We start from the raw sequence: 23480 nt of genomic DNA, 5'->3' as shown, positions 1-23480 counted from the left end.
AATTTGAAACTGCTCATATCCATTTTAAAGACAGGGCCAGAGCCAGTGTCCTTCTAGAGCTCCCTGGATGCTTCCGGGCTGGAAAGGCTCTGAGCCGTTTCCGCCGCCATTGCGGATTTTGGACAGAAGATCAGCCGTAGCCACTGCTATCCATCGATGCAGTGCAGAAAGCACACACAGAAGGGGGGACAAATCGCACATCTTTACTGATCCCAGCCTCCGGAAACACGATTGACAGCACTGCATATTACCTTTTTAATCGTGTTTTTCGTTTTCACTGACTGGCTCCGACCTACACGTACAGTGAGGAGGTCGTAGCTAGCGCGGTGCTACTGCCTAGCCAGCTAGCTGCACGGCTAGATTTTCAGGACTCCGGAGAAGCTCAAGGAAACCGCCATGGCGCAAATCCTACCTATCCGCTTCCAGGAGCACCTGCAGGTATGTCTGCAAAACATAAAAGCTATATGAACCACCAGCATTCTCATTTCTTGTTTATTTTCCTGCTTAACAGTCGTTTGACAGCGCGCTAGCTAAGCTAAACGTCAATACCCGCAACAAATGAATGACCTCCCCTCCCCCGTTTAGCCAGCAGCTAACAGCTAGCTTTTCAGGCTAGCAGCTCATTCATTTCACTGATGCTGCTAGCCGACGTTAGGTGTCACCGACCACCGGGAGGAGAAACTGTTTAATATTAAACATTATTTCTGACCTTCACTACTAAGTTATTGCGTTATTGAAATATGAATGGCCACATTCAGGGTTTGCTAGTAGCAACGACTTTAGCTAGCTAACAGTGACAGTTTGCGTGCCGTGAGGGATGTTGGTAGGTACATCGTTTAATCGTAGCTTTGTAAAACATGGATCACATAAAAGATTAAGCAGCCATAATGTTGTTATCACACCAACCCTGGGATGGTGACGATAATAACGATGAGTTAACTGATCAAGTAGCTGCGGTCTGACTGGACCCTGTGCAATTTCACATGACACTGGAAGGTTTTGTCACGACAGGCCTTTTTTTTTTTTTTTTTTAAGGGTTATTCTGTCGGGTTTTCTAACTCAGATGTAATCACCTAATCCAGCTATCCGGGGTAAACCGGGTTGTGCACTCATCCTGTCAAAATGGCCCAATTTTTCATCTCAAACATATACATAATCTTATTTTAAAGAAGTACCTGGGACTGGCTTAGAGTTCAGTTGGTACATCAAATCTCAGTTTCTGACTGCACTAGATGTGCATAGTCTTCTCATTTAATACTTAATTCAGGGTGGAACCCCATAGGAAGCAGTTTGTGTATCATAACCATGCACCTTGGGTGACCTTTCGATGAGGGATAGTATACAATCAGTTGCTAGGTTATTTTATACATCTAACTAAAACTAATACATTTTAATACCAATGTCCTGAGAAAAATCTGTTTTAGAGAAGTGTTGATTCAGCTTTTTCCAGGTTGCAGTTTGTGGTTCTGTTGAACTGTTTAGCATAATACAGTTAGACATTTTTTATATTTAGCACACCCTCATTTATATAAGTGAGATGGACAAAATAATAGAAACACCACAACCACAAGCCGCAGCCTCCAAAACTAGAGGAAGTGTTGTTGACTTGTGCTTACAAGAGTTTAATACTAATATGGGTATTTGTTCCTTAAGAAGTTGCCTTTATATATTTAAAAAAATACAAAAATAACCACTGTCGTTTTACAAATAATGTAAAATTCTGGTTTATGTTAAAAATTTTGATAATTATTTTTCTTTCAAATTTCTCTTTTAAAGCGTGACTCAAAATGATGTGATGGATGATTCTTGAGTTGTGTCGTTGGTAAAATGATGACCCCTGGTCACTCCAGCATATTTGCTGTCTTTACAAAAGGGACCAAAGTGGAAATAAGTCTTGTACTTCATTGTATCAGCCTTGTAAGTAAACAATTTTGGCCATGAGCTGCTACTAAAACAAATCATGCATTCATATCTCAGCTCCAGAACCTGGGAATAAACCCAGCCAACATTGGATTCAGTACTCTGACCATGGAGTCCGATAAGTTCATCTGTATAAGGGAGAAAGTGGGTGAGCAGGCCCAGGTTGTCATCATAGATATGGCCGACCCCAACAATCCCATCCGCAGGCCCATCTCTGCAGACAGCGCCATCATGAACCCTGCCAGCAAAGTTATCGCCCTTAAAGGTAAGCTTTATAGCACTGTTAGCACATAGCTTTATGTGCCACCTAGAGGGGAGTGCGCTAGGTTTTTTTAAGCACATAGACAGAATAATAGAATTAAAATTTTGGTCAGTCAGATACTTTGCTATGGTCCTTTTAAAGTAAATTGGCTAATTTGAGAAAATTTTGTTTGTGTTGTCAGTCGGTTATGTAGCTGTCACAGTCTGCTTTTCATTTTGATGTTCATATGTAGATCACCCCATTTCTGTTTGTCAAAAAAAAAAAAAAAGATACTGAAATGTAGCGTAACACATTTAAATATACAAGAGATTGATATTTTTGGAATCGTAGATGTAGTCCCGGTGCTAGTAAAATGTCATGCTGTCATGAATGCTTTGTCTATTTTGCTTGTTTTTGCTCTTTTTTTCATTTCTTACTGCTTTCTTATGTTTGCAGACGGTGAGTTGAATTTTACATATCATGAGTTGTCAAAGTGTAATCCTGTATGCACTGTCTTGAAATGTTTGCACAGTACTGATAGTAATTTTAATGAATGCTTGAATTTACCATGATAACACAAGCAGGATATAGCAAAATTAATAGGGCAGCTCAAAAGACTGTATCTTTTTTTCTTTTGTGTATGTGTTTGTCCCATTTGCTACACTGTACATATGTTATATCACAGCTGACCATTTTCTAAAAAGATTTTTGAATGCTGTTATGATTTCCATTAACTTTGGTACAGTATAAAAATTAGCACATAAAGGCTGAAGAGTAGTTTCATATAGGTAATTAATTACAACATCCTGCCCACGTGGATTTTTGTCCACAGTTGCCATTATGTGGTAATCATAGACTATATGTAGCTGAATGAAAACATTGATGTGTAGAAAACATTCCAGGACTCGACTCAAATAGCAAACCTTGAGTCAAACATAGGCAGTGTGAAAAGGACATAAAGATCCTGAGGGCACCCACATAACATAATATACAATATATCTGCTAGAAAATTGTATTTAAAGGAGAAAAAAGACAAACCATAGAATAAATGGAAAATCAGGTGAATCTTCAGAAATGTTACAAAGTGTTATGTGCCTTGGAAAATGGTTGGTAGTAATGTATAGTACATGTAGCAAAAGGGCTAAAACATGCAGAAAAAATGATATGGTTATTAAAACAGTGGGAAAATCAAGCAAGCCGTGGCATTTAGACTGGTCTTGAATTTAAAAAAAAAAAAGTAGGCTATTATCTAGTGGCTGTCCTATGGACATCTTTCTATGATGTAGACCTAGGCCTATGTTATCATCCAATATTCTTGATATTTATATGTATAGAGTATGTCCTCCAGCGGAGGCCAGTGCCGTCATACTGATTTGTAGATGACACTTGCAAGGTCTGTGTAAAATGTGCTTGACTGTTTTAACTATATAAAAATGTAATCTTTGGCTGGCAGTTGACAGAAATACCAGAGTTGTGATATTATTTAGGATACATGTGGTATGTCGAAATTTCCATGAAGTTACTATATGTAGAATTTAAAATTTTGCCAGTTTGGCACCCATTTGACATTGCTTACAGGTTCACAACAACTGTGTACAAATTTTTTCATATTTCCAGAGTAGTATTCTACATCATCTATTGTGCGTAGGTCTACTGACCATTCACAATATGCCAGAGGATTAGTCTTAAGTGGCTTACAAAACGTATGCTTAAACTTTCGTTGAATAACTGCATCTTTAAATGTAGTCTAAACAGAGAAACTGACTAAAGGACTAATCTGTATTATTGCAGTATTCTATTTATAGAAGTTTACTGTATTTTTGTCTCTGGACTAATTACTGATTTTCACTTCACTAATTCTTACTGTGTTTATTTTATGAAGACAGTGTATTTTTCAGTGTGCTGTACACATAGTATTACCAAATCATTTGTTCAAAAATGTCACTGTACCTCACAATTTTGATTTTGAGCCATTGTCATTCATATGCTGTGTTAATTATAAATCACAGTTAATGATAGGGTGTAGTTTGGTTGAGGCTTGTTTGGGCCTGATTGCGCATAAGATATCTGTCTTGGGCCCCATGAATTGGAGTGGCTTTCCTCCAGTGAGACCGAACTGGGGGAAAAAAAACAGAATGGGTGTGAGTGCATCTGTCCAGCATCCTTCCCGTCATCACATCTGTTTGTGTGCTTTGTGGTCTTCTTTTGCTAATCTGCATTCAGACCCAACCTAAATTCCCACATCCCTCATTTTAGGATTAAATTTCAATGTGAATCACTTTGGAGCTATAACAAGGAGTTTCATCTCTCTAGTAGGTGGTGTGGGTAGAGGGCTGGACACAGGCCATAAAGCCTCATTTTGACTCACACTGGGGAACATGTTTTTCTGCTGACACCGATTCCTAATTGATTTAAGTTAAAAAGATTTGTGTAGAATTTAACCATTGCAGCATAAACAACTTTGAAAATTACTGATGATCCAGCTGAAAGACGCAGAAAGCATAGTAGTAATATCTCTAAGTGACTTAAATAGCACTGCATTAAAAAAGGCAAGGCATGTCTTTACAGATAATGTTGAGACAATGAAATTGGCTCCAGGAAGATCCATGAATTTGGAGGCTAATCAGAAACCACAACACTGCACAGTAAAAACACAACACTGTAAAAAAAAATCATCATTGTGACTGTTTTTTTTTTTTCAAGCATCCAATGCTATGATTTCAAGGCCAACAGTAGCGATACTTTGTTCACATTGCAAATTCATCCACCTGGACTCTACACCAGCATATATCTAGCCAACGCAGCAACTCGCCTTATGTCATTGCATCGCGTTGAAGAAAAAGTTGGGCCACGTTCAACTTTTTTGCCTCCGTCCCTCACTGTATCGGTACAATGCCCTCATCCAGGGGGGCTGTATTACATGAAGGGGCTGCATTTTTTTTAATGCAGTGCTGATATCAGTTTTGACACAGTGTAGTCTGTTTGAGTTTTTGAAATTAAAAATCAGTTTTATAGATGAGTGATGACTTAAAATTTTCAGTTCAGATTATCAGAAGAGGTTTGCATATTCAGTCTCAACTGATTGTGTTCCGCATTAACAGCTGATTGCATCAGACATAACTGAATGCAGATCTACCACGTAAATGGTTGCCCTTTTGTTGGTCTTGCCTCTTGTTTTGACACTGGTACTGGCTTTTTGTGTGGTCCTTCGGTGTTATTCAAACCAAACCCCGATTACCAACATTTCTCTAGCAATTGCAATTTGGTGTGCACAAATGGTATGTTTACTCCCAAAGTCTGCTGTGGGTTGTGTGTGGTAGCTTTAGCACTGGACTGTTATTATACTGTTTTTGGGGGTTCACAGCTTTCACCTGCATCACTGTATGCTAACCTGGCCTCTGAATATTTTCAGCGGCAAAGACCCTGCAGATCTTTAACATTGAGATGAAGAGCAAGATGAAGGCTCACACGATGACAGATGATGTGACCTTCTGGAAATGGATCTCCCTCAACACTGTTGCCCTGGTCACAGACAACGCAGTCTACCATTGGAGCATGGAGGGTGACTCACAGCCAATTAAAGTCTTTGACCGTCACTCCAGCCTGGCAGGCTGCCAGATCATCAACTATCGTACTGACGCCAAGCAGAAGTGGCTGCTGCTCATTGGCATTTCTGCACAGGTAATTAAACTATGGTTAAAGGGTTGCTTCAGCTTGATTTAATCCTGATCACTTTGAAAATATTATTCACACTTACGCTGAATACTGTTATTTGTCTTGGTTTTAGAAAACTGTTATTGCACTAGAGAACAGCAGTGCAACAGTTGATCCTACAGTAAACATTTGAAACATTTTAAAAAACATTTCTTTTATGATTATATATGCTTTCACCTGTCATAAAGTGCATTGTTAGTGCTTCAGTATGTGAGGTATTTGTGTTTGCTATTGCAGCTTAACTTTATACAATGAAACAGCATCTTTCATCATAGACTTCAGTGGTTTCTGTGATACTGGGAATGGAGGTGTTAAAGGATCTTTTGCCTTTTGCCTAATTTGTGGGATTTTTCTCCTCCTCAGCAAAATCGTGTCGTCGGAGCCATGCAGCTCTACTCAGTGGACAGGAAAGTGTCTCAGCCCATCGAGGGGCACGCCGCTGGCTTTGCACAGTTCAAGATGGAGGGCAACACTGAGGAGTCAACTCTGTTCTGCTTTGCTGTGCGAGGACAGGCAGGAGGAAAAGTAAGATTTACTGGCACTGCAAAGTGTCAGGCTGACGACAGCAAAAGGAAAGAGATCAGGAGAGACTTAATGGAAAAGTGGATTTTTTTTTATTCTTAGAAAAGGGTTTGAGAGAATGCAGAATCCAAATCAAATGAACTGTATTTAAAAGGAAACTTTCCTGAGACCCTTGTTAACCTGACTTTTTCTCTTTTTGTGTTTTCACTTGCAGCTGCATATCATTGAAGTGGGAACTCCACCAACAGGGAACCAGCCATTTCCAAAGAAAGCTGTAGATGTTTTCTTTCCTCCAGAAGCCCAGAATGACTTCCCTGTCGCCATGCAGGTACAAATGCTACCCATAAGGAGACATGTAGACCTCGTACTTGTTGGTTGTTTGTCTTTGTTCTCCAAACAATAGTGTTACCCTCCTGTGGGAAACACCATGCTCCATATGTCTTCACGGCCTTGATGATGAATTGTTATTGAAGTGAAGAAATTGTCTTGACTTGGAGCAGATTTTATTAAAGATGTTACAGGTACAGTTAATAGATTAATTCATCGTCATAATTTGATCCAACAAATGCGCCTCAGTGTGATTTCACCACTTGAAAAAATAAAGGAGGTAGTGGTCAAGCAATTTTGCTAATGAATTCCACTAGTAGCTCCAGCATCTTGCCTTGATCTGTCCTTTTGCTTACTAGTTCTAACCATTCTCTTCCTGTACATCTAGATCAGTTCAAAGCAAGATGTAGTCTTCCTCATCACCAAATACGGCTACATCCACCTGTACGACCTGGAGACTGGTACTTGTATCTACATGAACAGGATCAGCGGGGAGACCATTTTTGTCACTGCCCCCCATGAGCCTACTGCTGGCATCATTGGAGTCAACAGGAAAGGACAGGTATTCTAATGTCCACACTCTGGCCCTCCATCTATCTAATAGTGATTCACCTCCACAGTAACATTTTCCAATTGGTTTTATTTATTTTATGTCATTGATATCAGTGTTATGTAATTTCCTCATTACACACTGTGCAAAGGCACATTCTTAAAGTCACAGCAGCACACAGGACATTGTTGCATGTTCATGTAAAGATCGTACTCGATCAAACATCTTTGCCTGCACGTTAGGTAACAGAAGGATTTTTAATGACTGACCATAATGCTGTAATGACAAAATGATTGCCGTTGCAAAGTAGGGCTCTCAGATTAAGCATGATTCTGAATATTAATATTAAATGTTAATTGTAAGTTGTGTTAGACAGACACTGGGAAATATGGCCTTCCTAAGTAAAAGGAAGCAATGATTACTTCTTATTTTAGCCGACTGAAGAAATGGCACCGACTGTTGAGCTAGTGGACGTTTGTAAGATTGATGCATTGTTGAGTCAAATAATTCAGTCCACTGCACTGGGACACTGAATCACTGAATCAGCTGCTTAATGAATACCAGTGGAATAGTTAGGCTGGGGCTAAGTGTTTCCCTTTGGGCTTTTTACAAATTTAACCGCTAAGATTTACACATTGATGAATATATCTCATGTTTGATCTTGGTTGTTGGTTGCACCAAAATGATGTCGGTCATTGCTAGAGGTTCAAAACAGGAGAAAAATGCAACCACTGAATATCTTCCAAAGAATCAACACAGATATAAACACTGATTATTTTTAAATCTGTATCAGTATGAGATGCGATGTGTGTATATTCATGCTAGATTCCTCCCTGTGTTGGTCTGTTTTTCGCTGACATTTGTTAGTGATTCACTTTCCCTGTGGTATGTCAGCCCTTTTGTGTAACAGCGTGGGTCCTCAGGTGTTGTTGTGTGACCTTGACTGAGAAAATCTCTGTGAAAATATCGAGCTGTAGCAGCATCTTCAGTGTCAGGCAGCATGTGACAGTCACTGCAGGAGAGCTAAGCTTGGCCAGGCAGACTACACTGTCTAATCCTGTTATTGCTCTTGGCTCTCACCTGCAGGCCTACAGTATACAGCTCAGTGTATCGCACGCACTTACTCTCTCTCACATACACACACACACACACTCAACACTGCATGTAACAACATGGGGTAATCCCTCTGTGTAATTTAGGAATGGGACAAGTACACGTCTTAGGATGTAATTCACTTAAATCTATTTTTGCATACAGAGGTGTTTACAGAGAATTTGAACTTGGTTTCAAATCCAAGTGTTCCAACATTTCACTTTCAATTACAGGTGCACTGTTCACACAGGCAGTTTGCATTCACTTGCCTGGAGTAGCATGTGATGATGAATTATTGTAGGTGTTTGAGGTTAAGAACGATTCTTTTTTGATATATCACTATACATGTCTTTTTGCTGTAGTGGTAATTGTTTTTTGAATGAACTGAGGAACTAAATAAAAATATAACATGGACACTGTATTGTTTACCTTCAGGGATAATTCCCAACCATGAGAAAGCCTCTGATGTGTACAGATAATAAAGCATGCACGTGTGCTTCTCCAGGTGTTGTCGGTGTGCGTGGAGGAGGAAAACATCATTCCCTACATTACTAATGTGCTCCAGAACCCAGACCTGGCTCTTCGCATGGCTGTCCGCAACAACCTCGCAGGTGCTGAGGAGCTGTTCGCCCGCAAGTTCAACACCCTCTTTGCAGCAGGGAATTACTCAGAAGCTGCCAAGGTGGCGGCTAATGCACCCAAGGTACTGCCAGTGTGCACTCAGAGCTGGGTCAAACAGCATGACACAACTCACAGTTCAACTAGTGCAAGCTCAGACTGTTAGACTAAGCAGATTTCAGTAGATTAGTATAATAGTAGACACCCAGAGGTATATGTAAAACAAGTTTAGATTTGCATGCCAAAATAGTTTAAAATCAACGACACAGATTAACTGGGGATGCAGTCTTTTACTAGTGATTTATTTATTTATTTATTTATTTTTTAACTTTTCTAAGAACATGAATTAATAAAAGTTTCTTAAAGGAATACAATAACTGCTATAAATCTAAAATTCACTTCACTATAGTCACTAATGTTCAGCTAATTCAACTGCTTCTTCTTCTATGCAGTGTTCAGAGGTGATCTTTCTCTACCCAAATCTTCCCATTGTTACTGAAATACGCTGTCTACCCATCTTTCTTTTTCAGGGTATCCTGCGGACCCCAGACACTATCCGGCGTTTCCAGAGTGTTCCAGCTCAACCAGGCCAGACGTCTCCCCTGCTCCAATACTTTGGCATCCTGCTGGACCAAGGCCAGCTTAATAAATTTGAGTCTCTGGAGCTGTGCAGGCCTGTCCTCCAGCAGGGCCGCAAGCAGCTACTAGAGAAATGGCTGAAAGAGGACAAGGTATGTGTCCAGTTGTTGGTTATATTTTGCACAAACTTGGTGTTATCTTCAGAGGAAATCTTCTAAAACCTAAACTGGTTTTCAATGACACTGTGTCCGTGTCCATTCACAGCTGGAATGCTCTGAGGAGCTTGGAGACTTGGTGAAGTCTGTCGATCCCACTCTTGCCCTCAGTGTTTACCTCAGAGCCAACGTCCCCAATAAGGTCATTCAGTGCTTTGCAGAGACTGGACAGTTCCAAAAGATCGTCCTCTATGCCAAGAAGGTTTGTGACGATACCTGAATTTGTTATTCCAAATTTATCTCATGTTATTATTAATATAATACAGAGAAGTGAGAGAGAGCAGTGGTTTTAATCTGTGTTCCGCTGTTGTCTTTACTTTTGTTTGTGTTATATGGTTCATTCATAGCAAGGTGCCCTTGAGTTGAGATATAGGGCTATGAGGCTTAAAGATCTGGTTTCCCTGTAGGTGGGATACACTCCAGACTGGATCTTCCTGCTAAGGAATGTAATGCGGATCAGTCCAGAACAGGGACTACAGTTCTCCCAGATGCTGGTTCAGGATGAAGAGCCACTTGCTGACATTACACAGGTAAAAAAAAAAGAAGGCAAACAAACAGGAAACCAAACCTACAGGTTTTTTAGAGGAGTTTGACACCTATGATTGTTTCTCTTATGTCTCCAGATTGTTGACGTGTTCATGGAGTATAACCTGATCCAGCAGTGCACATCCTTCCTACTAGATGCCCTGAAGAACAACAGACCCATGGAAGGACCACTGCAGACACGCCTGCTGGAAATGAATTTGGTTCACGCACCACAGGTACATGAACATGTGAATACATCAGATCTAAATAAGTAATTATTTAATTTTGAATCTATCCAGACTTTTTTTTTTTTTTATTACAATTTTTGAAACTAACCTCTTTCTTTCCTTAAAAAGCATCTCATTGTGTTTCCTTATACTAAAGATCTAATTTCCTGTTGCCCCTGTTGCAAAGTTTCCTGTTAGCAAAGCTTCAGATGATGCTGAAATGCCTTTGTCCCTGTGTCATGTCTTTCAGGTTGCAGACGCCATCCTGGGCAACCAGATGTTCACCCACTACGATCGTGCTCATGTGGCACAGCTGTGTGAGAAGGCCGGTCTCCTGCAGAGGGCGTTGGAGCATTATACTGACCTGTATGACATTAAGCGCGCTGTGGTGCACACACACCTTCTCAACCCAGAGGTACAGTACAGATGAAGGAACACAAGAAAAATACTAACACGATCAAAAATAGATAAAAGTCACTGTAATCCTGTTTTCTTCACATGCTCATTTCAAAAACATATGAATGTATCTTGATTTATTGCTTTGTGGTTACAAAATTTACTTTTCTATTGCTGACTGTTTTCTATTTTCTACAGTGGTTGGTGAATTTCTTTGGCTCCTTGTCAGTGGAGGACTCTCTGGAGTGTCTGAGGGCCATGCTGTCTGCAAACATCCGCCAGAACCTGCAGATCTGTGTGCAGGTGGCCTCCAAGTACCATGAGCAGCTCAGTACTCAGGCCCTCACTGAGCTTTTTGAGTCGTTCAAGAGCTTTGAGGGTAAGCTGAGAATACACCGAGTACAATTTTATAACTATTTTAAACAGTTGCAGTTGGTTCTCCTGTTGATTTTGACTTTTTTGTCTTGCAGGTTTGTTCTACTTCTTGGGTTCCATTGTGAACTTCAGCCAGGATCCAGAGGTCCACTTCAAATATATCCAGGCAGCCTGCAAGACGGGCCAGATCAAAGAGGTGGAGAGAATCTGCAGAGAGAGCAACTGCTATGACCCTGAACGTGTGAAGAACTTCCTCAAGGTCAGAAATGGAGCAGTGCAGAATAAACAAGTCTAACCTTTCTGCTACTAATTAGTCTGATGAGAGTATTGTCCAACAAAGGTGGCATTTATCAGTCAATATCAATTTATAATATTTTTAATTTACAGGAAGCCAAGCTGACTGACCAGCTGCCTTTGATCATTGTGTGTGACCGCTTTGATTTTGTCCATGACCTGGTCCTGTACCTGTACCGCAACAGTTTGCAGAAATACATTGAGATCTACGTGCAGAAGGTACATTACAACTGGTTGACATTCGGCTGTCTCAGATATTGGTCTTTACCTGAATGGAACCATTGGAATAGTAACTTTTGGATCATTTATTCCAGGTGAACCCAAGCCGTCTGCCAGTAGTCATTGGGGGGTTACTGGATGTGGACTGTGCCGAGGATGTGATAAAGAACCTGATCATGGTGGTGAGAGGACAGTTCTCCACAGATGAACTGGTGGCTGAAGTGGAGAAAAGAAATCGGTAAGAAGAAAGGAACTCATTGAACTGCACAGTAATAATTAGTCGTGTTACTTAAGACAAATATTTTTCTGCTCTTAGTCATGAGAAGATCTAACTGCGTGTCTTTCTCCAGACTGAAGCTGTTGCTGCCTTGGTTGGAGGCTCGTATTCATGAAGGCTGCGAGGAGCCTGCTACCCACAATGCTCTGGCCAAGATCTACATCGACAGCAACAACAACCCTGAGCGCTTCCTGAGGGAGAACCCCTACTACGACAGCCGTGTGGTGGGGAAGTACTGTGAGAAGAGAGACCCCCACCTGGCCTGTGTGGCTTATGAAAGAGGACAGTGTGACCAGGAACTGATTCATGTGAGTCTAAACAGAAATCATACTTTGACTGAAACCATAAATATTGACAGGGCATATGAACTTTGATAAATTGTCTAACTTTGATACGTTTTTAAGATTCTTATATTCATTCATTTTGTATATCCTCCCTTAGGTGTGCAATGAGAACTCACTGTTCAAGAGTCTCTCCCGCTACCTTGTACGTCGCAAGAACCCTGAGCTGTGGGCAAGCGTGCTGCTGGAGACCAACAACTACAGAAGACCACTCATCGACCAGGTTTGACCCTTTGCTGTATTTAATCTCTCTACATTATTGTATTGTACTTCAGCTGGTTTACTTAGTTTATTCATGCAGAGAGCTGACAGCATTACTGACCTGGCTTTTATGGTAATCATACAACACTAAAGCAATTATATTGTTTACTTAATTAACTTTTCCAAAGCTTTCTAGAAATATCCGTTTTTCCTTTGTCTTGTCATTTGCCTTTTGTGTCATAGTCTATAGCTAAATTGTTAACACAGTAAAAAAAAAAATCAGTTATTCCAGATGTTGTCCATCTAGCATGTTGTTCCTCTCTGCTACAGGTTGTTCAGACAGCTTTGTCAGAGACCCAGGATCCAGAGGAGGTGTCTGTCACAGTCAAGGCCTTCATGACTGCTGACCTTCCCAATGAGCTCATCGAGCTCCTGGAGAAGATTGTCCTGGATAACTCTGTCTTCAGCGAGCACAGGTGAGACAGGCTTCATGTTACATGTAAGGAGCAAGTCTCTTGTTGTTTTGGACGTAACTCGGTAAGATGTTTCAAGTTATTTTTTCACTGAAACCATTTTGTCAGTCGTAGAAGCCTCTTGAATTGCAATCATGTTTAAGCCACGCAGAGAATTTAGACGCTCACTGAGAACCTCCTGTCTCGGTTATTTCAGAAACCTCCAGAATCTGCTCATCCTGACGGCCATTAAAGCTGATCGGACACGTGTGATGGAGTACATCAACCGTCTGGACAACTACGACGCCCCAGACATTGCTAACATCGCCATCAGCAATGAGCTGTTTGAGGAGGCCTTTGCTATTTTCAGAAAATTTGATGTCAACACCTCTGCTGTGCAGGTCAGTGGATTACTGCTCGACTTTAAGGTGTTTCAAAAAGTCAGAATATGAACCCAGAAGCTTTTATACTATTTGTGCACAGTTTTAAGCTTTTAAGCTTTTTAGCTTGATGCTTGATGATGAGTTGAATGTTGTCTCGTTTGGTTCAGGTTCTGATCGAGCACATTGGTAACCTGGACAGAGCTTACGAGTTCGCTGAACGCTGCAATGAGCCACCAGTGTGGAGTCAGTTGGCAAAGGCCCAGCTTCAAAAGGGCCTTGTCAAAGAAGCCATTGACTCTTACATCAAGGCTGATGACCCCTCTGCTTACATGGAAGTGGGACAAGCTGCAGCCCAAAGCGGTAAGAGGAACTTTATCTGTCATGTTGGCACATTTGGTGCTTAGATCTGAAGAATTTTGGATAACTACTAAATTCATTGTTAGCCATTTATTGTTGTATTGTTGTATTACTTTAACTGACATTGTGGTATATATACTATATATACAGTTGATGGGTGTGCTTATGAAACTGATGGGGGTTGATTGTGCAGGAAACTGGGAGGACCTGGTGAAGTTTCTGCAGATGGCCCGTAAGAAGGCCCGCGAGTCTTACGTTGAAACAGAGCTGATCTTCGCTCTGGCGAAGACCAACCGCCTGGCTGAGCTGGAAGAGTTCATCAATGGACCCAATAATGCTCACATTCAGCAGGTTGGTCCTGAGAAGCATACAGACACACAGAACACACAGCTGTTACCACCTAAGTCTTTTTCACCCGTTTACAATTGCTGCTTTGCTGATCGTGCCATTTTTGTTGTTTTTTTTCGGCCCTGCAGGTTGGTGACCGTTGCTATGATGACAAGATGTATGAGGCAGCCAAACTGCTTTACAACAACGTGTCCAACTTTGGCCGTCTGGCCTCTACCCTGGTCCACCTGGGAGAATACCAGGCAGCTGTGGACGGAGCCCGCAAGGCCAACAGCACCCGCACCTGGAAGGAGGTAAGGAGTGATGATACAGTTTCACTTTATCTCTTTGTATATAAAAAGTCCTTAAAGAGTAAAGAGGCAGATATGAAATTCATTTACTTTGGTTCTGTGCTCTCCCAGGTGTGTTTTGCGTGTGTAGATGGGAAGGAGTTCCGTCTTGCCCAAATGTGCGGCCTGCATATTGTCGTCCATGCTGACGAGCTGGAGGAGCTCATCAACTACTACCAGGTACGTGGTGTAACCTGGGCAAGTCTCAATCAATGTGAAGTAACTACTGAACACAGAATCAGACATATTGCGCAGTATAGTAGGGTTTGGAGTTTTCTGTGGAAATGCAATTTTACTTTCAAAGGACAAAGAATGAGTAAACTGTAATAAAGAGAGATCCTGTCTGCATCCTCCAGGATCGCGGTTACTTTGAGGAGCTGATCACCATGCTGGAGGCCGCTCTTGGGCTCGAGCGTGCACACATGGGCATGTTTACCGAGCTGGCCATCCTCTACTCCAAATTCAAGCCCCAGAAGATGAGGGAGCACCTGGAGCTCTTCTGGTCCCGTGTCAACATTCCAAAGGTAGGGAAGGAAAACAATAGCAACATCTTGAAGCAAAGCATGATTTATTATCAACTTAACAATGAACACATCAACAATCCCCAATATTCTTTTGCATGAATACCTTTGTAAAAGCATGGATTAGTTAAGACAAATTAAAATGAATGTTAGAGTTGAACTAGTCTCTGTTTTTTTTTTTTTTTTTTTAAAAAAAGGTTTCTGATTAGTTTACAAAGTTAAATATGAATTCATGAACTAATGTTTGTGTTTGTGTGTGTCAGGTTCTCAGGGCTGCAGAGCAGGCCCACCTCTGGGCAGAGCTGGTGTTCCTCTACGACAAGTACGAGGAGTATGACAACGCCATCCTCACTATGATGAGCCACCCAGCTGATGCCTGGAAGGAGGGCCAGTTCAAAGACATTGTCACCAAGGTAAATTTAAAAAAAGAAGGAAAAAGCTGTTGATAGATGAGTGATGCTCATTTTCAATCTGATCGGAAGTTCCATGTTTAATAACAATACCAAAATTCAGGCTATAATACGTTTTTCTTTCCAGGTGGCCAACGTGGAGCTGTACTACAAAGCCATCCAGTTTTATCTGGAGTTCAAACCATTGTTACTGAACGACCTGCTCATCGTCCTGTCTCCAAGACTGGACCACACACGTGCTGTCAACGTCTTCAGCAAGGTTCTGGGCCATTGATGCTTTTTGTAAACATTGACAATAAAAATATCAAGTGTTATTTGGAATGAAATATAACCTCCTCCAGAAATGAAAGTTAGAAGTGACCGTTCGCACATGAAGTCGACTTTGGCAGAGGCAGAGAGAGATTACTTGAAAATAGACATTAATGATTTTTTTTTTCTGATTCTTTGTTTAGGTGAAACAGCTGCCTCTGGTGAAACCTTACCTAAGGTCTGTCCAAAATCACAACAACAAGTCAGTGAATGAGGCACTCAACAACCTCTTCATCATTGAGGAAGATTATGCGGTATGATATGATTCCCATTGTGTACCATAACAGATATTAAAGTAATCTATTTTTTAAATATAGAACAGCACACACAATAAGCCACAGTTCTTCAGTTTATCTGAATTTTCACCACCAGGATTAATATTCTTACTAAATTGCATTTTCAGATGTGTCTCATAATCCTCTCTCTCTCGCTCATCCAGGCACTGCGTACATCCATCGATGCCTATGACAACTTTGACAACATCTCACTGGCCCAGGGCCTGGAGAAGCATGAGCTAATTGAGTTTAGGAGGATCGCAGCCTACCTTTTCAAGGGCAACAACCGCTGGAAACAGAGCGTTGAGCTCTGCAAGAAGGACAAGCTCTACAAGGTGCACAGCCACTAAAAACAATAATAACTTTCAGTTTGCCCTCCAGTTCTTCCATGTAATATAAGTCAGAGCTTCACATTTCACCCCAGAAATCCACATAAAGGACTGAAATGTAAAACGGCAGATGTGGTGACTTCCTGGAAGTCAGTTCATTGAACTGTAACTGTGCTCTCCTCTCTGCAGGATGCCATGCAGTACGCATCAGAGTCCAAAGACACGGAGCTGGCAGAGGAACTCCTGGCCTGGTTCCTGAATGAAGACAAGAAAGAGTGTTTTGCCGCCTGCCTATTCACCTGCTACGACCTGCTGCGGCCCGACGTGGTGCTGGAAACCGCCTGGCGACACAACATCATGGACTTCTCCATGCCATACTTCATCCAGGTCATGAGGGAGTATCTGACTAAGGTGGGTTGGCCAGAGGTAAACAGTGTGTCCAGTCTATCAGGAACAAAGTAGATGGCTTTGTGAGAGGGTTTCTTAAGAGAGAAGAGCGTATTAAGACATGCTATAGTTACCCTTTACAAATCTAAGGTAGCTACAGTGAAAGAAGGCTGTTAGACAGTAGATGGACATGATAACTTCCATGTGGACTGTTGTTTTTTTTTTCTCGTTTGGTGTTAAGACTTGTGACATAGTATTTGTAAACCTGTTCCCATCTGTGAAAACCCACATGTCTGGTTCAGATGGGTGTACCACGTAAAGAATCTAAATATTAAATTTAATCTTTAAATACTTTTTCCCCTGATTGGTATCTGGGATTTCCACCCATCTGATACTGACAAGCTGCTTGTTTGCAAATACTATTCAACTATAGGCAGTGTCACACAGTTTCACCTAGACAGTATTATACATAAAGCCCCACATTATTGCCTACTCTTTCCTCCATTCATGCTCATCTTCCTATGCCCCTGTCAGCTATGTGTCACCACTGGTGTTTTTCTTCTCGTTTGGGTTTCCATCCACTCAAGCTACTTTTCCATACAAATGTGTTCCAGAGGAGATTCCTAACTGCTGTGTCGCTCTTCACACCGTTTATATCTATGTTACGTGGCAAAAAAAAACGACCCACCTATTGTTTTCATGACGGACAGTAGAGCTGAGTAAAGCAATAGTAAAATTTGTCGTGTTTATTTATCAAACTTGGAATGTCAAGTTGGTGGATTTTACCACATCAGAATACTTCAGTCTCTCATATGAGCTGTGAGTTACACAAAAGGTAATTTTCTTGTGGCTGACTACTTGTTGTAGCAAGTTGCAATCCCATCAGATGGTTACTTGAAACAGATGAATACTTCATCGTTTGTATATTTTGATATATATAATTATTCATTCCAATAAGTCTTTGCATTGCATACTAAACATTTTACAGTATTTAGTAGCTCTTGTTTGAATGTTTAAATGGGCCTATTCTGTATTTTATTCTGTTGTCAGCAACAAGTTGAAATGCACCATACCAGAGTAATCTCAAGTCTGCATTTGTATCAAAAGTGGCATTTTTACCCGCATCTGTCTCTCAGGATTTTTGTGTTCTCTTTAAGTGACAAGTCCTCTGTTTGCTCTTTTTCTCTCTGTCAACTTCTATTTTGGGAGACTTCCATTTGTTTTTTTTCCCTCCTTAAGTTGCCTCTCTGAATTTCCTTTCCAGGTTGATGCGATAAAGGAAAAGGTGAAAGTCGAATCCATTTTCTAATCATTCTTTTTGACCCCTCTTCCCCTGTCCTGTAGCCTGTAGTTTGGAGGAGTAAAATTAGCAGAAACCGCATGACCCCTCTCCCCCCCCATGTCACTCTGCTGCTTCTGATTGTAAACTCCACATCTCCACTAGACCACCTACCAACCCACAAGATTCCAGAGCGGGGCTCTTCACACCCATCCCTCAGGGCTCTGCTGGGTTTGCTGGTGTCAGTGACGGCTTTTGGTTTGATTCGAGACAAAAAAATGAAGAACTATTTATTGGGTTAGGTGATGCAAATCTGTTTTTCCAAAGTATTTAAGACATTATAGTTCTATTCACAGATCACTGTCAACACTTGGTGGTGGGACGTTGTTGTCAGGTTCCCAGATTTGCTCAGATTAACTCTGAGCCTGACTAAAGCCAGCCAGCACTGTTACTACTATTATGCATTTCATTTATTCTACTTTAAAATTTTAGGATTATTGTTCAGACTGTCAACCATAAACTTTGCTAACAGCAGGTAAAAATGAGGTTCCTGCTAATTTTTCCTCTTCCAAGTCCCATTTAAACCTGTAATAACATTTTTGGTCACTTGGGGGCAACAGGAAACACACAGCAAACACAACCCTGACATGTTACCACTTTTTAAGATGATATGAAGAAAATAGACAGCGACACTATGTGCAGTAAGAGTGAACCAAAACATTTAAGTTGCAAGCAGGGGACAAAAACAAAGACCTGAAAGATGCTGTCAAGTTCCACAGAGCTGAAGGATAATTCTCTGTGGGTTTGTCACTATTGATGACTTCTTTGACCTATTTCAAATGTTATCAGATGTTCCCCATCACAGCCTTTACCCTCAAACACGCTGAGCCATCCAGTTAAACCAGCATGCCCTTCAGCTCTCCATAGGCATGGGTGAAGAGTGCCACTCTGGATTACTACCTCACCTGCTGTGGTCAGGTCCTTTTCTCACAGACTTGTAGAAGAATTCTAATGTTAAATTGTCTGGTAACATCGCTCAGCTGCAGTCTGCTGCTGGCCATCGTCCTGACTTGGATCATTGAATTCAATTCAATACTTTTATTCTCACTGTACGAGAATAAAGGTATTGAATCATTTAGGAAGCACGTGTAGACACTATAAAGAGAGTTTCAAGGCATATGATGTTGATAATTCTTAATTATATCTTTACATAGTGGGACAGTGGGGGCATATTTATATATGTACCTGGACAGTGGTGCAGTAGCATAGACTGCAGCTAAGTGTGAGACCTAATTTCAGTAAATGAGGCATCATTTTAATGAAGTGACCATTCTTTCAGAGACCTCTCTATTTTTCTCCACGTCTGTCTGTACCACTGAATTTATGTCAAAGCCAGAAAAACACAGACAGTAAAAATCATAAACGTGAGGTTTAAGAGTGGGGTATTTTTCCACAGTGTGTCTCTCTGAGCATTCTTTGATACTGTAAAGTGTGGTCACGCAACAAATAACTTGAGTGTGTGAGAGCTAATAATATGTAGTTTGGGTGTGTTCTCTTGGGGGAAAAACACATAACATGTAGAGCAACAAGCATGCATTTCCCCTCCCTTGGTAGCATCAGCAGCTCTCAGGCCAGGCTAGGAGACATCGTTGTTGGCTGTGCCTGCTTCTGGAAACCTTGAACTGGCTGTACAAAACCATCCCCTCCACCCTCTTTCACACTCCCTCCACTACGGCTCTCTGCTTTTCTTTCTTTCTCATGCACTCTTTAAGAAGAAAATGACTAAACTGCCGCTTCAGCATGTCTCTCAACCCTTCTCTTCTCAAACCAAACAACAGCCTGTCTTTTCTTGAAACAGCCTGCTTAACCAGACTGACTGACTGTAATAGGAAACGAGACAGTATGTAGAGAACTGAACCCAGAACCACCGTAAGAGGAAAGCTGTCCTGTTGCATCATTTAGCATTGTCCTTAACTGATTTCATGCCGTAACTGAGGGTCACATCTGAAGCTTTTCGCTGGCTGCTTAATTCTTTCAGTTGTTTTTAGCTCTATCTTTTATCTTTTCCCCGTCACTATCTGCCTCTGTGCTGCTTAGCAAATACTAAAGCACCAAAACGGGCCGTTTTATCAAGTTGACTCCCAAGGCTGCTACATGCTTCTCATAGCTGCTCGCACACAGGCAATGACTTAGTTGAGCCGTGTATGCACTGAACATACTCTACAAAGTGTTGGTGATTGGTTTTAAAAACCCAGGGGCAACTGGAAACAAGTAAGATTAAGCAAATGGGACAGAAAATATTTGCACATATTTGCTCTGTAGTCCTCCCTGTAAGTTTTTATGATCGTTTCATCTACTAGTAAAAGATTCGACAATTGGATAGTCAATGGTCAAACGTAAATTAATAGATAAATTACCAGCTGTCTTGTTATTTAGTTAACTGCTAATAATTTTTTAACCAGAAATTCATCTTATGTGAAGTAAATGTTTCGGTTTTGGACTGTTGATCACCTTTAGGAAACTGTGATGGGCATTTTTTATTAAATTACATTTATAGACCATATGATGAATGTATTAATAGATAAAATAACTGGCAGATTAATCAATAATGGAAATATTTTATTAGATTGTTGTTGTTAGTAGCCCTATTTTCAACATTAATCATTTGCATTGCACTGTATAAACTTGGTAAATGTGTATAATTTAGTACATTTTCAAACAAATACACTCCGCTCATTTTTATTCCTCTAATCCTAACATAGACTTCAACAAGGTATTAAGGATCTTTACAGTGAGCGTTTCCTTGAGTGCTACACCTTTCACATGAATTTCTATGGATGAGACTGAAGTAAGCCCACATAAATGTTTGTGGATTGCACACAGACGTCTACAGAGAAGGTAGTGTACACACAGGCACATGAAGCATGTTTCAGCCTCAAGTTTTACTTTATAACTATGTTGTTACTCTGCCGTGTTAGTAGCAAAACACCTTTAGGAGATAACTCTAACAGATCAAGTCCTCACCTGTTAGAATGATTACTGACAGAAATGCCAGATCCTGATTGCAGCCGAGGGCTGATCGAGTTGTGTCTTGGTCTGCTTCTCTGTCGACCAAATTAAATACTAAAACGCACAGAGAAAAACATAAAATGAAAAACATAAATGTTGTTCTTAGTAAGTGTATTTGTACTGGTGAGAGGTTGGTTCTCTACATACTCTACATTTCCAACATGTTAGAGTAGATGATTTAGGTGGCTGGATGGTGGGACCATTATTACCCAGTAGCTGTTTGTTTTTGTCCCCCCTCCTAATCCTTAATACTTTCTACAAATCAGCAGATGTCTATCTAGACTGTTGTAACCAAGCTTGATAGAGTAGCCAGTAGCTCTCTAGTTGTAGTTACTCATTTTGCCTTATAGAGGGCATCCAACACATTAGCAAGGCCTGCCTCCTGCAGCCTGATTTTATTTAAATCTGGACTGTATTCGTCTTCGCCTGTCAGGAATGGTCCCATCCGTCAGCCAGTGAAATAACCCAGAGGTCAGTTTTAAAAACGCGGCGTCTCAGCCCTTGCTCCTCAAGAGCCCACTGTGCAGCTGACGTCTGACAAAGTCACTGTTGTTGTGTTTTCCACAGGTGGACAAACTCGAAGCCTCCGAGTCTCTGAGGAAACAGGAGGAGCAGGCTACAGAGTCTCAACCCATTGTTTACGGTGAGAAGACCACACACACATCATCATGCTGCTGTGATGAGAAGATTTTTTGACAACAACCACAGCCGCGTTCATTTTAACGAGTTATGTGGATGTGTCTGTTACAGGCACACCCCAGCTCATGCTCACAGCAGGGCCCAACGTGGCTGTGCCTCCCCAGCAGGCCTATGGCTATGGCTACACAGCACCACCAGGCTACGCCCAGCCGCCACAGCCCAGCTTTGGTTATGGCATGTGAACACCCAACGGCCCCCACTACAACCGACCCAACACCTTCCCTCCATCTGTCCTTCTCTCTTTGTGTTCCTCACCAGCTTCCCATGGTCTTCTACTCACAACAGGGGCCACAAGCAAGCAAAAGCCCACTCCGGTTTTGAGTACTATTTTTTTATTATGTTGTCCTGTTACAAGAGAAAACATTTAACTGCATTGAAGGACTTTTATTTGTATTGTTTGAAAAGAAATTGGACCACTTGTTTCTTTGTTTTTCACATTCCATATTTATGACTACTTATTTAGATTTATATTTTGTGTTTATGTTAATGTCATGTTTTTTTTATCGGTTTATGGTTTGTGCAGACGTGGACTTGCTAAAGCTCAGCAATGAACCTTTGAAGTAGGTGGAGGAGCATTGGATTTTGCACTCGTGAAGAAATTAATGTAGAGAAGCTCTTACTTTTGATGTACTGAACATGTGAACAGCTTACATTGTCTCGTTTGTCTGTATAATGCATTTCATCATTGTATATTGAGGAAAAAAAGGTTACATATAATATTTGAACATATATTGCCATTTCAATGGCTATAGCTAGCAACACTAAGTAATGATAGTATATTCTGCACAGGCGTGTAGCTTTATGGAGTTTTAAATGCATACAGACGTATGTCACTGTGTGAATGAGGATATGAGTGTGTGTGAGTGTGAGAGAGAGAGAGAGAGAGAGAGAGAGAGAGAGAGTGTGACCTGTTGGTCTAAATAAGAATTTTAACCCCCTCTCAGCCTGTACTGGGCTATCCGATCCACCCTCTTAGATGTTAGCTCTCCTTCATTGGCTCCATGTATTTAGGTGACCTCTTGTGCCGTGTACAGTGCTTGTGTGAGACTGTATCTGTGTATGTGGAAGGACGGGACCACGGCTACCAAACCCCAGGGCCCTTAACCCTTAACCGTACCGTGCGTGTGTGTATTTACTCTGAACCCTCCTCGTGCTGAGGTCCGTGTATGCCAGGTGTTGTGGTGTTTCCCTTGGTCACTATTACGTTTTTTTGGCGTGTACAGATGTGAACATGACGAATTGAAACATTTAGATGGAGACCCCTTCTCATCTGTCCTCCACCCACTCCCCTGTCCAGTTTCCTCCTGTGTTAATGCTTAGCAGCAAGAACAAACAAGGAGGCAGAAGACGACAGGCTGGTGGAACCATTGGTGTCCTAACAACAGCTCAGTTAGATCCATGAACACTCCTGTAGGTTGTGTGTTTAGATGGTTATGATGAAGAAATTAGATCTCAGTACATCCAGTTCTTTGTTAAGAATGGTCTGAAATAAAAGCCTGTATTTACCTTGATGTACTTAACTTCCTTACATGCTTTAAGCTGTGTGTGTAAAGTGTCATCTAAACCCTAACATAAGTTGAATTCCTTTCTGTTGTCATGCATAATAATAATAAAGGGGATCTGTCAGTGATAAGTGGAAGAATATGACATAACTGAAAGGGAAATACTAGCCTAAATAAAACCTAAAAATTGTACCCAGT

The 23480-nt window shown here is 41.1% G+C and overlaps 1 protein-coding gene across 3 annotated transcripts; it reads left to right on the top strand.

Moving 5' to 3' along the window:
* Positions 1-69: 69 nt before the first annotated feature.
* On the top strand, positions 70-23474 carry LOC139614531 (clathrin heavy chain 1-like). 3 transcript variants are annotated; one of them, XM_071471866.1, is made up of 34 exons: positions 70-438; positions 1978-2185; positions 5574-5842; positions 6239-6400; positions 6612-6725; positions 7113-7286; positions 8872-9069; positions 9515-9715; positions 9828-9980; positions 10186-10308; positions 10402-10539; positions 10781-10945; positions 11125-11305; positions 11397-11560; positions 11689-11814; positions 11910-12052; positions 12165-12399; positions 12533-12655; positions 12964-13109; positions 13303-13486; positions 13636-13828; positions 14019-14176; positions 14302-14466; positions 14575-14682; positions 14859-15026; positions 15287-15436; positions 15561-15692; positions 15886-15996; positions 16182-16352; positions 16536-16757; positions 17998-18018; positions 21515-21552; positions 21649-21724; positions 21832-23474. In XM_071471866.1, exons 1-33 carry the CDS (start codon positions 397-399, stop codon positions 21677-21679), a joined length of 4917 nt encoding a protein of 1638 aa, XP_071327967.1. In that variant the 5' UTR covers positions 70-396; the 3' UTR covers positions 21680-21724; positions 21832-23474. The 3 variants fall into 3 exon arrangements, with proteins under 3 accessions (XP_071327967.1, XP_071327964.1, XP_071327965.1); XM_071471863.1 differs by lacking the exon at positions 21515-21552; XM_071471864.1 differs by lacking the exons at positions 17998-18018; positions 21515-21552 and having other exon boundaries at positions 71-438.
* The last annotated feature ends 6 nt before the right edge of the window (positions 23475-23480 follow it).

Source organism: Trachinotus anak, unplaced genomic scaffold (assembly GCF_046630095.1).
Source record: "Trachinotus anak isolate AG129_WGS33_773 ecotype Australia unplaced genomic scaffold, CSIRO_AGI_Tana_v1 ptg000034l, whole genome shotgun sequence".
In the NCBI taxonomy this organism is placed as follows: domain Eukaryota; kingdom Metazoa; phylum Chordata; class Actinopteri; order Carangiformes; family Carangidae; genus Trachinotus; species Trachinotus anak.
The sequence above is the reverse complement of the archived record's forward strand: the minus strand, read 5'-3'. Positions and strand labels throughout refer to the sequence as shown.